Below are 14903 nucleotides of genomic sequence, written 5' to 3' on the forward strand. Positions count from 1 at the left end.
CCGCCCCCACTTACCCCCCTTTTCTTCTTCCCTTCTTCTCTATCTCTTTTACACCTTAGTTCATCAATTAAACCTCAAAAGACTTTAACTGTAAGTCCCTTTCTCTGATCTACTTTTTTTTATATGTATCTTCATTTGTAGAGATTATTCATTAAAATTAGCAATATAATATAGTTTTCTGTTCTTTTTTTCTTTTTCTTGTTTTTTTTAACTTTAAAAATGGAGTCTTGATTAGTTTGCTGGTTATGTGAACTTATATCCAAATTTACAGCTGAAGTGGCCAATAAAAATAATATCTTTATTGGTTAAATTTATGGATTATTTTTTCTTTCTTTCTTGTTGACTAGTTAAATGGATTCTTGATTAGTTTGCTGGTTATGTTATCATCTGGTTTTTGTTGTCTGAATTTATATACAAATTTACAGCTGAAATGGTCAATAAAAAGTCAGTCTTTATCTGTAAAATTTATCGGGTTTGTCCCTTCTATATATCTTTATTTGCTGATATTAACTATTAAATTAGCAATATTATTTAGTTTCCTGTCTTTTTGTGTTGCTTTTTCACTGGTAAAATGAGTCTTGATTAGTTTGCTGGTTATGTTATCATCTTTTTTTCTTGTCTGAACTGCTTGTGTCAATTTATATACAAATTTACAGCTGAAATTGTCCATAAAAATCCAACCTTTATTGGTCATATTTATGGGTCTTTTTGTTTCTTTCTTGTTGATAGTTAAATGGATTCTTGATTAGTTTGCTGGTTATGTTATCATCTGGTTTTTGTTGTCTGAATTTATTTACAAAGTTACAGCTGAAATGGTCAATAAAAAATCAATCTTTATTGGTTAAACTTATGGGGTTTGTGCCTTCTATATATCTTTATTTGCTGGTATTAATGATTAAATTAGCAATATTATGTAGTTTTCTGTCTTTTTTTCTCTTTTTTTGTTGCTTTTTTGACTGGTAAAATGAGTCTTGATTAGTTTGCTGGTTATGTTATCATCTTTTTTTTGTTGTCTGAATTGCTTGTGTCAATTTATATACAAATTTACAGCTGAAATTGTCCATAAAAATCCAATCTTTATTGGTCATATTTATGGGGCTTGTTTCACTTGCAGATATTATTCATTAATTAGCAATATAATTCAGTTTTCTGCTTGTTTTTGCCTCTCTTTTCTGCTTCATTTGACTCATTAAATGGTCTTGATTACTTTGCTTGTTATGGTCATCTGTTTTGTTGTCTGAATTGCTTGTGTGAATTTATATGCAAATTTACACCTGAAATGGTCAACAAAAATTCAATCTTTATTGGTTAAAAATTTATGCCTAGTTAAATGGGGTCTTATTCCACTTCTCTAAACTTCGTTTGACTTCGATTTTTTAACTTTTTCTTCCATGTTGGAAAAGAACATTGAGATTGTTGTTGAAGTGGCTCAATATGATGTTCTTTTCCATGGTTCCATTTTGGAAATAAAGCTGCTACAGATTCGGCTTTTGAACCTGAACCTGGAATTTTTTTGCTTTGTTGCAGTTACTACATATGTGTTTGACTGTACAAAATGTTTGATTGTGGTTCCAAATCCCAATATCTGGGTGGGCAGCGAGAGAAGTTTGTGAGGTACAAGAACATCCTTTGTTGAGATTATCAATCTTTTGTTTCAGTCCACTTTCTTCCATGCTTATTTGGGGGTTGTATGTTCTTATATGTTAGACATCGTTTTTACTTAATGTGAAATCAAGGGTAAATGGATGAAACTGGATTCCATAAGTTCCTGATTTATTTGATTTGAAATGGAAGTTGGAGCTAAGGGCTAACTCCAATCTGTTGCTTAAATAGCTGTTGAGAAATATGTGGTAAATCAATGTATTCTGTTTTTTCATAGATTACATCTTGTCCTCATTGTCTTTGAAGGTTATTTTCAACAATATTTTAGTTGGATTAGGCATTTTTCTATTAGTTAAAGATAACACATAAGATGTTACTATTATATTATGGCCATTTTGTTTAGTCATTGATGATTTTCCCTTGAGTATCTCTATCATCATTTGGCAGCTAATCTTGCTTCATCAAATTTTCATTTAGGGCAGATGACTTGATTCCAATGTATCCTCACGGTTAGCATCAATTGCAACAAATATACGTGGCTTCAACATGGAAGCTTTTAGACGTTCTGGCCATGCAACTAACAGCCCGTCAAGGTCTTTTAAGAGAGGAATGAGAAAAGGGTCGGAAGGACTCAAGTCTATTGGTCGATCACTCGGTTTTGGTGTCTCTAAGGCAGTATTTCCTGAAGATCTGAAAGTTTCAGAGAATAAGATTTTTGATCCTCAAGATAAATTCCTTCTCTTGTGGAATAAGCTCTTTGTTGTATCATGCATTCTGGCGGTATCTGTGGATCCACTGTTCTTCTACCTTCCAGTTTTTAATAACACGGCAAATTGCCTTCAGATTGATCGAAAGCTAGCTGTTATAGCCACTACACTACGTACCATTGTTGATGCTTTCTATCTTATTCACATAGCACTTCAGTTTCGTACAGCTTATATTGCGCCATCATCTCGCGTTTTTGGACGGGGTGAACTTGTGATAGATTCTGGACAGATTGCTAAAAGATACTTGCGGTTCTATTTCATCATCGATCTTCTTTCTGTGCTTCCCTTGCCTCAGGTTTTAACAAAATGCTTTATATTTCTTTGGTGTCTCCTCAAATTGCAACTTTATTTCGATTACTAGTCTTCTACCATGGCTCTTATGGTCACTGACCAATATGTACTTGTAAATGATTTTTTCCTTCTCGTTCACTTTCCTTTTCCTCTCTATGCAGATTGTAGTTGGGAGATTCCTGCAGAGATCAGCAGGTTCTGATGTACTCGCTACCAAACAAGCTTTGCTCTATATCATTTTGCTTCAGTATATCCCCAGATTTGCTCGAGTTATACCCTTAACTGCAGAGTTGAAAAGAACTACTGGTGTCTTTGCTGAAACTGCATGGGCTGGCGCTGCATCCTATTTGCTGTTATACATGCTTGCTAGTCACGTAAGCTACTTATTCAGTTGTCGAAATGTTTGCTATTAACCGTTTCTACCGTTGCTTCTGCGTAGTATAACCTATTGATTACGTCGTTGTTATTAAAATTTTACTTCTTTCATGTTTGTGTAAGTTTTCCTGTCATTATGGAGCTTTTTACGAGGGAAAATTATTGTAAAAATGCAATCTGTGCAAATAGCATCTTACTTATCTTTGAAGTAGCTAAAAGCCTAAAACCGCATCTGTAAAGCAAACGAAACGCAGCTTGTTTTGTGTTTCTAGTTCAATTGCTGGTATAGAGTTCACTCTTTCATTCTAATAAGAATATATATTTTACTTGTTCTGCATAGCATCGGCATTTTGGGCCTTGTTTCCATAAGTTGGAATTTTGGATGGTTCGTCTTTGCAACACCACGAAGGGTAGCGTTGGAGCAACGGTAAAGTTGTCTCCGTTTAACCTATAGGTACAGATTCGAGCCGTAGAAACAACCACTAATGCTTGCATTAAAGTTAGTTGTCTACATCACACCCCTTGGGGTGCGGCCCTTTCTCGTACCCTGCATGAACGCGGGATGCTTTGTGCACAGGGCTGCCCTTTTTCGTCTTTAACACCACCTGCATAGTACATTTTTGAGTTAAAATTTAGGACTCTGTCTAATCTTAATGACTTATTTAGATTTATGGGCTAAACTTGCTCATAAAACTTGCTCGCCACCTCAAATCATCAAAATAACGTCAAATAACAAGAATCGATCATTAAAACTCACGGTTTTAACTTGAAAGTATTGTTGGAATTAATTTGGTTGTCGTCCATATAGCTGGTTCACCTTTTTAAATTTTTCACGTGTTATTTCTATTATTTCTCAATAGATTGTCAGGCTTCTTTTGTAGGTCTTAGGTTAACATGTATAACAATGTTCTTCTTTCTCCGTAAAAAGGAAGTTTTCTTACTTCCCTTCTGTTTGGTTCTTTTCAGATAGTTGGTTCCTTTTGGTATTTGCTTTCTGTGGAACGCTATGATACATGCTGGCAAGAAGCTTGTAAACATAATGGAACATGCAACCCCGATTTCTTGTACTGTGGCAATCAAGGAATGACAGGGTATAATGCTTGGAGCAGTATCAGTGAGTCGGTTTTAAATGAAGCATGCCCCGTAGATAGTGACAACGACCGACCATTTGATTTTGGAATTTTTAAGCAGGCTTTGTCATCTGGCATAGTTTTCTCGATGAAGTTCGTGACTAAATATTGCTACTGTTTGTGGTGGGGACTCCAGAATTTGAGGTGACTTTACTTTTATACTCAACTAACATTCTTCTTTTCTCCTTTTCGCGAGTCTCCATATAGTTCAACGTGAACAAGACTATAGGTTCTTTTTTTTGTTCATGATAAGGTAACAAGACTATAGGGTTGTACGGGAGTTATAGCACATATATAAGACAAGTACCTAATTCAATTGTTCCAGTGTGATATGCTTTTTCCGGTTCAATACGACAAGAGCAGGGAATTTCTTGCTAATCAGGTGCTATTATCGTATTACAATGATTATTCCTACGTCAGAGTATACGGCTTTTTCCGGTTCGCATTGTCTATTCAATAATTGGTTTGACTAATAGTAGTGGTAGGATTTTCTTTTATTCATAGTTCCTACACAGAGGACTGGAGGAAAAAAAGAAGAGATTAGGCTGGACTTCGCGAAACTAATTAAATGAACATTTACATTATTTTGCCTTTAAATTCTGTAGTACATTTGGTAGTAATGACATTCTTTATTTCATGTTTTACTTGTGCAGTACCCTTGGACAGGGACTTCAAACTAGCACGTTTCCCGGGGAGTCTCTTTTCTCTATTGCACTTGCAATACTCGGGCTCATTCTCTTTGCACTGTTGATTGGTAACATGCAGGTAATTACCATCTTATATAAAGATTTTTCTCGTCGCATAAAATTACATAACACTTCAAATCTGTTGTTCAACAAGATGTTTCTTTTATGATTTTTTAATTTCTGTGAAGTCAAAGTGTTTCTGATAATGGCATTGTATCCATGGGAGATTTGTAACTTATGAGTTTGGTATTTTGCTGTCACAGACATACCTTCAGTCTCTTACTATTCGACTTGAGGAGATGAGAGTTAAAAGGCGCGACTCAGAACAGTGGATGCATCACCGATTGCTTCCACAAGATCTCCGAGAACGGGTTAGGGGCTATGATCAGTACAAGTGGCAAGAAACACGCGGAGTGGATGAAGAGAATATAGTTCAGAATTTGCCTAAGGATCTCAGGAGGGATATTAAGCGTCATCTTTGTCTGGCTCTAGTGAAGAGGGTAACTAAATTATATATTCTGCTTCTTCTGTTATATTTCTTTCTCCCACCTTTAATCGACTTGTCTCATAGTGGTCATAGCTTTAGTTTTGTATTACTAATATCCCTTTATTGATTTTCAGGTGCCTCTATTTGCAAATATGGAGGAAAGATTGCTCGATGCAATTTGTGAGCGTCTAAAACCCTGTTTGTACATCGAGAATACTTACCTTGTTCGAGAAGGAGATCCAGTGGATGAAATGCTCTTTGTCATACGAGGTCGCCTTGAGAGTGTGACAACTGATGGTGGGCGAAGCGGTTTCTTCAACCGAAGTTTGTTGAAAGAATCCGACTTTTGTGGAGAGGAACTTCTAACCTGGGCACTAGACCCAAAATCAGGTTCTAACCTCCCGTCTTCTACTCGTACAGTGAAAGCTCTAACAGAAGTAGAGGCTTTTGCTCTAATAGCAGATGAGTTGAAATTTGTTGCGAGTCAGTTCAGAAAGCTTCACAGTAGACAGGTTCAGCACACGTTCCGGTTTTACTCACAACATTGGAGGACTTGGGCTGCTTGCTTTATCCAAGCAGCGTGGAGGCGTTTCACGAAAAGGAAACTTATGGAACTTCAAAGAAAAGAAGACGAAGAAGCAGAAGCGTTGGCCGGGGCTAGTAGCACTCCGGGTGGATCGCCTTATAGTATTCGTGCAACATTCTTGGCATCAAGATTTGCAGCTAATGCTCTCCGAGGGGTTCACAGGAATCGAAATCTTAAGACTGCTAGGGAACTGATGAAGCTGCAAAAACCTCCAGAGCCTGATTTCAGTGAAGATACTGAGTGAATTTTGTTGCTGTAAGTTGTAGCTTCTCATAATATGCTTTTGCTTGACTTGTTCTATCTTTTGAGCTTTGCAAAGGCTTGATGTATAATTCATGTTTAGTGTTATTGATACATACTTCTGTAATAGTTTAACTTATATACACTGATTGTGTAAATAAATTTTTACACTAACATGTCGCATAAAAGCTAACTACAGGTAGCCTATAAATAGTGGAAGCAGTAATCTGGAAAATAAGGCATATAACATGTTACCGCCCCGAGCAGTCAATCTCCTGTCATTGCTATCTCGTGCGCGAAGTGTTGCTAGAACTTAAGGCTGTCCTCTTTTCCAGGGATACCCCACTTCCCGGTCTAGCTTCACTAACTGTATTCACTGCTTTCCAGATCTCGGAACCAGATCTACTTTCTCATTAGTAGGGCTGATCTACGACCACCCTCTCACTCAACATGCTATATCTGTGATGCCGACACTCTGCCCTCACTCTGCTCTGGTTGGTATTCGTGTGTGGGAATGGGAATGGCTTCAAAAATTTCCTTTAGCTCTAGGGATGACGACCAATCCTGAAAGACTACTCTTTCGTCTAAGGATGCCTAACTGCCGCACCGATTATTTGGGGGGAGGCGGGACACCGGGAGGTGGGTAGTTTATCTGACCGGGAGGTGGGTAGTTTACAAGGTTAAGACATTCAACCCATATTTGACGAAAGGTTCGGGTTTATGGATTGGATTCAGTCAGCCTTGTAACATAATCAAAGCGAGGCTTTGGTTACTGCAAATGCTTCTTCGAAGGTGACCCTTTCAGATTTCCGACTGTTTCCTAGATTGAAATAGCCGTTAGTCACTCTACCAAACGAAAGAAGTCACCATCAAACAGCTCGCCCTATTTAGTACCAAAGTTGCGCCCAGCCAGATGACTAGGAAATGGATTTGCATTTGAATTAAGTTATGAGGTCGAAAAGATAAAAGTATGGCTCCTGGGCGTGTATCCGGAAAGCTATTATGTAAATATATGTGGAAAATGATAAATTTTTGGCTTTTAAAATGAATTTAAGTTGACTTCGGTCAACATTTTAGGTAAACGGACTGAGACTCGTGATTTGACGGTCCCGGAGGGTCCGTAGGAAAATATGAGACTTGGGCGTATACCCGGAATCGAATTCCGAGGTCCTAAGCCCGAGAAATAAATTTTTAAAGGAAATTATTTTCTAAAATATATATGAGTTTTTGGGAATGAAATATGGTTGAATTTGATGGTATCGGGCCCTTATTTTGGTTTCAGAGCCCGGTACAGGTCTTATATGGTATTTAAGTTGAATCCGTAAAATTTGATGAGAAACGGATTTGAAATGATGTGAATCGGACCCTCGGTTGTTAAAAATGGAACTTAAGAGTTTATGAGATATTTCTTTGATTTTGATGCTAAATTCGTTAAAGGCAAGTTATTCGCGGGAAAAAATAATTAAAAAAAAAACAACAAAAAGAAAACCATTATGATGGTAGACAAAATATCTGGCATATCTTCCTTAAGCCATGGAAAGTGCTAATCATATAAAATAAAATATAAAAAAAAAAACATTATGATGGTAGACAAAATATAAGGCACTACTTCAATTGATTTAGTGACCCCATCAAATTTCACTTTTTAAGGTTTGCTTGCTCAGAAATGATGTGATACAACATTTACATTTGTTACAAAATCACTTTTTCATTAAAAAAAAATTGTCTTTCTACTCGCAGTATGCTCTTTATGATCTCAGCTTATGATTCCAAAAAATAACATACTTTTGTCCTGCCACACACAACCCCACTCCCAAGCCCAAATGACTCTGCCCAAGGTTGTGCTGGTTATTAACCGGCCTATTTATTGAACTCGATCCATCTTGTCCCAACCCATCTCCACCCTTCCCATCTCAACCCACTTAAAGTTGGGTTAATTTTTAGCCTAAATTGATTTATAAGTAACTTTGCCAAAATATCTTGTAAATGTTTTTTTTGTTTGATATGTTATATATGACCATAACAAAAACAAAAAAAAAAATCTTATTTAGTAATTATATAATTCATAAGAAAACAACACATACTAAGTAAAGCTTGATAAGAGTTGGACGGGTTTGTCTATAACCCAAATTTTAGTCCATCTTGACCTTGCCCATCTTAGCCGACGTCATTTTTGGGCGGGTCAGGGTTGGGTTATGACTCAAATTTTAGTTCATCTTAGCCCAAGTAACTTTTGGGCGGGTCATTAACTCAACCCACTTTGACCCGTCCAAAATTAGCGCTTCCCGCCCATTTGACACCCCTAGCGGCTGCCTAGTAACATTCAACCAATTTTTCAGCATATTCTCCTTTATTTGCATTCACATTTTGTAAAGAAGCAAAGGAAAACATTTCCTTTTTCAGTAAAAAAGAAGTGTAAGATATGTTAGATTCTAATGCATTTAGGGCAGCCTGATGCACAAGGCATCCCGCGTTCACGAGGGTTGGGAGAAGTGCTGCACACCAAGGGTTGTGATGTAGACAACTTACCTTTTGATAAAACGAAAAACTATAAATTTCTTTAGATAAAACAAAGTGCCAATTTTAGACATTTTATAAATCAAGGAAACAAGAAAGCAGAGCTAAAGTATCCTCCAATCTACCTATGAAGATCAATGCCCATACTATTGCTTTTTCCTTTTCCACCACCCTCACCTCAAATTTATTCATAAAACATGATGTACTTCTTCTCAAACATCAAAAGTCCCTTGAGATTATAACTCTCTCATCTGTTGGCCATTATATGGCGAAAACCTGACTGGCTCAGTTTGTAGAGTTCTTCAGCACCCATTCCACTAGTGTCGAAACACCAAAACCCGTTGCATTCTTCTTCTTATCGTTCCAGACAGGACCAGCTAAGTCGATATGCATCCATTGAACCTTCTCGTCAACAAACTGAAAGGGAAAAAAAACGAAAACCAAAATATCATGTTTCTTGTCTCAACAATTTATCTTCTTTTACCGGCAGCAAATTATAATGTAGTAGGAACAGCATTGAGTCTTACTTAAAGATCTCTGTAAGATCAGATGAAAAGCTCTTACATAGAAATTTTGCACAAGTTTTTGGAAATTTAAAATCTGTAGGCGTGAACACGAAGGTCCTTTAGTCATTTTATAATGTCTTTAAGTTCCAGTCCTTCTCGGCTTTCTTTTATTTATGATGTTAGAAGAAACTTTCGGGTCTACTAAACTTAAGCTTGCACCATTAGCAACAAAATCTAAGAACCTTTACGGGTCACTTTTATCCTCATGAAATATGAAATGGTTGTGGGTATTTGGAAGGGTAGCCTTAGCATAATCGGTAAAGTTGCTGCCATGTGACCAAGAGGTCACGGTTTTAAGCTGTGGAAACAGCCTCTCGCAGAAATGAAGGGTAAGGCTGCGAATAATAAACCCTTGTGATCCGGCCGTTCCTCAGACACCGCGCATAGCAGGAGTTTAGTGCAAATTCGTTAATCATGAGGCTAAAAGCTAGCTCTGATTAATTACATGTCAGCAGAAGTGGAGAAGCTTTTAGAGTGATAAGGTGACTACCTGCTTCAGGAAGAGAGCAGCAACTATTGCGCCACCTTGGCGACCTCCAGTGTTCACCATATCAGCCACTCCTGATGTCATAGTGTCCCAGTAACTCTCCTCCAAAGGCATTCTCCATAGCTTTTCACCGCTTACCTCAGAAGCTGCAGCCACCTCCTTTGCTAGGTCATCGCTAGGAGTAAAAACACCTGTATTTTGTATACAAGATATCCAATAAAATTCAAGGAGACAAAACTTGGAGTTAAAATATCAGTCAAAAGATTCGCCATCTTTCTTTCTTCAACATGTGCATTCAGTGTCGCAATTATTATTTTTTTGCAATCAAAGTAACAGCTGAAAATATGATTAAATGGTAAACTGACCAAAACATATGCATAAAGTCTTCATCGCCAAAAACAAGAAGAGGCACAAGCAAACATACCAGCAATTGAAGGTCCCAGGGCAACTATACAAGCACCCGTTAATGTTGCCAGATCAACTATCTGCATAAAGATCAATCATGTCGTTAACACATGCCAATGTCCTGAATAAACTTCTGACTACTGTACAAGCTTTCTTAGCAAGAGTGAAGTTTCGAAGATCAAAGCAAAGGATCTGATTACATTTTTTGTTACATAAAAAGTTTGGATATTTGAAAAACTATCTTGATAGCTACGACACCTAATTTTGGAAGTGATTGGCTATTTAGAAAATAAAACTATGTTAAAAACATTATCTTGTTTCCAATCGCATCATGTCTCTACCATTAACAATATCTGCGACTTCTTGTCCATGTCTATTCAAGCATCCAATTAATTCATTATGTCGATAAATACAAGAACATTGACCAATGAAAATTAAAAGGTTTTCAATTATTTGTTCAAGGGAAACTTTTCCCTTTCGGGGTGTGTACTGTGAAGTATGGTACAGCAAAAGAAACATATTAAACGGTAAACAGTGTGAAGTGATTTCCGACAGCAACAGATATCAATGTTTCATTTCTACCTTTTCGACACCTTGGTTACAGGCATATACCAACGCATCAGCAAGTGTGAGTCTACCCTCAGCATCAGTATTGTTAACCTACAATAAAGATGAACGCACAAACTGAAAACCCAAAACAGTCAAATAAAGTAAAATAAAGTAAAATTAACAAAACAGAAAACAAGAATCGGACTTGCATCATCCTGGTCCTAAACTAACAAGTCAACAACAAAATAAAAGATACTCCTGTCAAACATATACAATCTAACAAAACACAATGTATCTACTGTGAAAATGTCAAGACGGGCGTCTGAATCATCCATCTTTTGAAGGTTTTAGTTTCCAATATTTCATGCGGTTCAGTGGATAAGAAGCATTCCTGAAACTTGCACTTTCACAAATGCAATGTGCCTGGCCACTAAGAAACATGTTTGATATATGGTAACTACTTATATAGTATTCAGCTTTATGTTTATAAAATCCATTGACAGATAGGAGATGCTTTTCAGTTTTCACTCAATCCAACTAATCACACAGAGAAAAGGAAAATCTATTGACAAAATAAAAGAATGAAACAACTTGAGCTTTACAAGAACTACAAAACTTAAATTAAGGTGCTTTGGCGCATCCAAACACCCCAACCGAATCACGAATACCACAAAAGTAAATGGATCCAATAAGAAAACTAAAGGACAATCTTCAAAAGGAGCTTGTTGGATAAGGGGAGTAAGGGAGATCCAACAGGATTAACCCCTAAAGGCAAAAATGACCTTACCTCAATTGTCTTCCCATTTGAAGCTGTGACGACGTCTCCGGGCCTCATGCCTGTTCCACTGATCATATTCTCACAAGCAGCAACAATGAAATGCACCTGTCACATGGTAATTAGTTTGGAGAAAAGAGATTAATTGAATACAAGCAACTCGAGTAAATAAATCAGGACATTTTTCCCTTAAATGAAGACAAAGGACTTACCTCTACTCCAGCAGGCTTTATTTGACCAAGAGCTTTTGCTGCACCTAAAACAGCTGCAGACCCTCCCATGTCAAACTTCATAAGCTCTATCAAACAACCGGGTCCAGTCTTGATGTTGTAGCCACCACTGGGAACATGAAAAAGATTGTTCAATACTTCAATAAATCATACACAAAAAAAAAAAAAAAAAAAAGAGGTAGCAACAATAAAAGTGTGATATCACTTCAGCCAGTTCAGAAATCCATCTTTTTATTCTTCCAACATGTGGTCATCTCATTTTTGAGAAGATAGAATTACCTGTCAAAAGTCAATCCCTTTCCAACCAAGGCTAACTTCTTTTTGATTTCCCCACCAGTAGGCTTATAACATAAATGGATGAAATGAGGAGGATTTGCAGAAGCTTCACCAACAGCTAAATAGGATCCCATTTTCAATTCTTTGCACTGCTCAACGTTCAAGATGTTTGCAGAAAGGACATCGCTATAAGTGGAGGCAATCTTTTTGGCCTCTTCAGCAAGTACCGCTGCAGTGCAAAGTCCACATGTCAATAGCTTGGTAAGAGTCATGCTAATAAAAGGGGCAACAAGTAAATATATTAAAGATCACTAACCAGGCGTAAGTACATTGGCGGGTGCATTGACGAGCTCTCTGCAGAATATAACACCTGCACAGACATCTTCTGCATACTTGAGTTTCTTCTCTATCTCAGGTCCAGTTCCCAGTCCAAGAATGTCCAAAGATTTCAAGGTTGGTTTTTTTGACTCAGACTTAAACCTATTATCTTCAAATATCCCAAGTGTAGCTCCTATAACATTCAACAAAATACCCCAAGTTTAGTTTCTCAATATGGTTCAATTATTTAAGCGAAGATCAAGAAAATAGATACCGGTTACTATAGCAGAGGCAGAGCTAAGCTTTGATTCTGCAGACAGCCCATCAGTAGAAGCAAGTGCAACCGCAATATTACTAGCCTGAGCAGACTTGGCAGCTGCAGCAACAGCCTCTCCTAAACTGCGATAAGCAGCAGTTGATGATACAGATGAGCCAAGCCCAACTAGAGCGATCCTCTTCGAGCCAAGACCAGGAAGTCTAAGAACTGTGGATTGTCCAGACTTTCCACTAAAATCCTCCTCGGATGAAGCTTCAGACAATAAACCGCCCAATTTCGAGTCTAGCTTTTGCAATATTGGATTCTGGAACTTTGAATTCTCATCTCTGGCCAAGTCCTTCTCCGTTGCACCTACTGCAAGTATGTCTCCTTTCCATTCCACCAAATCAATCTCTTTAGCAGCAAATGAAATCTTTCATGTTCCCAAAAGAGAGAGCGGATTTAGTCCGGTAATTATAGAACTACCATACATATAAACAACAAGAATCACAAAATAGAGATCACGAATCAAACAAGAATCACAAAATAGAGATCACGAATCAAAGACTGGCCGCTTGCCGCATTTAAAGAATATCTACATAGAATCTAAAATGTTAGGACTATATCCCCCCAAAAAAGAATCAATCAATCAACTACTTCTCGATTCCAAATTAGTTGCTGCAAGCTATCTGAATCCGTTATATCCATTCCGCTCTATTCAAGAATATTATACTCCAAAAGGTTAATTCAAATAGAATATAAGGCAAAATTTATAATAATTGGGAGATCAAAAGCTTTTTTTTGTTCATGAGATACAGAAATTACACCGAAATTCACCTAAAAACATATCATTAGCTACTCTAAATATCGAACTGAATTCACAAAGATAAATATGACTGCAAAGGGTATCACACATCAGAATCCAAACCCACAAAAACAAGACAAACACTAACTTCACAGATATAAAGGACAGCCCGGTGCACAAAGCATCCCACATTCACGGAGGGCCCGGGGAAGGGCCGCACCCAAAGGGTGTGATGTAGCTAACCTACCCTAACGCAAGCATTAGTGGCTGCTTCCACAGCTCGAACCCGTGACCTATAGCCCGGTGCACAAAGCATCCCACATTCACGCAGGGTCCGGGGAAGGGCCGCACCCAAAGGGTGTGATGTAGCTAGCCTACCCTAACGCAAGCATTAGTGGCTGCTTCCACAGCTCGAACCCGTGACCTAGGGGACAATTTTAGTGTTGCTGCTTCCCTTTAACTTCACATATACAAACATGATAATAAAGAGTACCACACCAAGCTCACAAAAAACGCCCAAAAAAACTAAAAAAATCAGTTCTTTTCACTGAACTCACAAAGATAAGCACAAGACTACAGAGCATCACAGATCCTAATTCAAACCCACCAAAAAAAAAGAGAAAGGAGAATTAAAAATCAGTTCTTTACACTAAACTCACAAAGATAAACACAAGACTAAAGGGGATCACAGATCCTAATCCAAATCTTTTTGCTCAATTTTGTTTTGGTTAAACAATAAAGATCAGTTCTTTGCACTGAATTCACAAAGATAAACATAAGAATAAATGGTATCACAAATCATAATCCAACCCCACAAAAGAAAAAAGATAATTAACAACAATTACTATGCCTCAATTAATAAAAATCAAATCTTTAAACACAAAAGCAATTATTACAAACCTTAGGGGCCTCAATTTGATTAGGGTGAGTTAAACCAAGAGTGGCCCGAGCAATAGAATGAGCCATCCTTTTTGCTCTTCTTGAACACAACAAGGGTGTAACTGAAAAAGAAATAGCCCAAGTGGGACTAGATTTGAATTTAGTGAAAACTGAAGGGTAACAATGAAAAGAAGTTGAAGTAGAAGCTACTGAAATAACTCTCAGTGCGGCCATTGTAAAAGGAATTTTGTGTGTATATATATAAGAAAAGACCTAAAGAATCAGTGAGTTTGAGTTAGAGAAGAAAAGGGGGGGTTGTCATTGGTGGGGGTGGGTGGTGTTTGGATGATGATATGATGTATGCATTGACGTCTTTTTTGGGGTTTTGCAATTTTGGTAATATTTTTAATTCTTGAATTTTATATTCAAACATATTTGTTCTTTTTGCTCTAAATTAACGTTATAATCTAGGATTCCTTGCCGTAAAAATTTAGAGCCCGTTTGGCCATTAAAAAAAACTTTACTTTTTTAAAAAAAAAAAAAAATACTTTTTCGGAATTAGTGTTTGGCCATAAAAATTTTAAATTTCACTTGAAATTAAATTTCAAATTTTTTCGAGAATTTAAAAAAAAACTCTAAAAAGCTGTTTTTAAATTTTTTTACTTCAAATCACTCG

At 37.2% G+C, this 14903-nt stretch overlaps 2 protein-coding genes across 5 annotated transcripts; one reads left to right on the top strand and one right to left on the bottom strand.

The window, feature by feature from the left end:
- LOC107801588 (putative cyclic nucleotide-gated ion channel 5) lies at positions 1–6338 on the top strand. Of its 4 annotated transcripts, XM_016624937.2 has the most exons (8): positions 19–90; positions 1528–1614; positions 2080–2664; positions 2822–3034; positions 4002–4309; positions 4819–4930; positions 5115–5351; positions 5473–6338. In XM_016624937.2, the coding sequence occupies exons 3-8, from the start codon at positions 2149–2151 to the stop codon at positions 6166–6168; spliced, it is 2082 nt and encodes a 693-aa protein (XP_016480423.1). In that variant the 5' UTR covers positions 19–90; positions 1528–1614; positions 2080–2148; the 3' UTR covers positions 6169–6338. The 4 variants fall into 4 exon arrangements, with proteins under 4 accessions (XP_016480436.1, XP_016480423.1, XP_075076250.1 ...); XM_016624950.2 differs by lacking the exon at positions 1528–1614 and having other exon boundaries at positions 1–90; XM_075220149.1 differs by lacking the exon at positions 19–90 and having other exon boundaries at positions 112–1614.
- A 2356-nt stretch (positions 6339–8694) lies between these two features.
- On the bottom strand, positions 8695–14668 carry LOC107801578 (neutral leucine aminopeptidase, chloroplastic-like). The gene is made up of 10 exons (XM_075220150.1): positions 14249–14668; positions 12562–12976; positions 12286–12480; positions 11973–12198; positions 11676–11802; positions 11476–11571; positions 10722–10799; positions 10159–10219; positions 9738–9925; positions 8695–9098 (listed from the first exon to the last, which is right to left on the bottom strand). The coding sequence occupies exons 1-10, from the start codon at positions 14459–14461 to the stop codon at positions 8967–8969; spliced, it is 1731 nt and encodes a 576-aa protein (XP_075076251.1). The 5' UTR covers positions 14462–14668; the 3' UTR covers positions 8695–8966.
- Between the last annotated feature and the right edge of the window lie 235 nt (positions 14669–14903).

Source organism: Nicotiana tabacum, chromosome 8 (genome assembly GCF_000715075.1).
Source record: "Nicotiana tabacum cultivar K326 chromosome 8, ASM71507v2, whole genome shotgun sequence".
NCBI lineage: Eukaryota > Viridiplantae > Streptophyta > Magnoliopsida > Solanales > Solanaceae > Nicotiana > Nicotiana tabacum.

Bases quoted from the DNA above. Each gene is read 5' to 3' on its own strand.
- LOC107801588 (XM_016624950.2), top strand. From the start codon at position 2,149: ATGGAAGCTTTTAGACGTTCTGGCCATGCAACTAACAGCCCGTCAAGG. The intron at 2,665-2,821 runs GTTTTAACAAAA...CTCTCTATGCAG, and splicing joins CTGTGCTTCCCTTGCCTCAG to ATTGTAGTTGGGAGATTCCT. The intron at 3,035-4,001 runs GTAAGCTACTTA...GGTTCTTTTCAG, and splicing joins TATACATGCTTGCTAGTCAC to ATAGTTGGTTCCTTTTGGTA.
- LOC107801578 (XM_075220150.1), bottom strand. From the start codon at position 14,461: ATGGCCGCACTGAGAGTTATTTCAGTAGCTTCTACTTCAACTTCTTTT. The intron at 12,481-12,561 runs GTATCTATTTTC...TGAATGTTATAG, and splicing joins TGCCTCTGCTATAGTAACCG to GAGCTACACTTGGGATATTT. The intron at 12,199-12,285 runs GTTAGTGATCTT...TTTGCACTGCAG, and splicing joins CGCCAATGTACTTACGCCTG to CGGTACTTGCTGAAGAGGCC.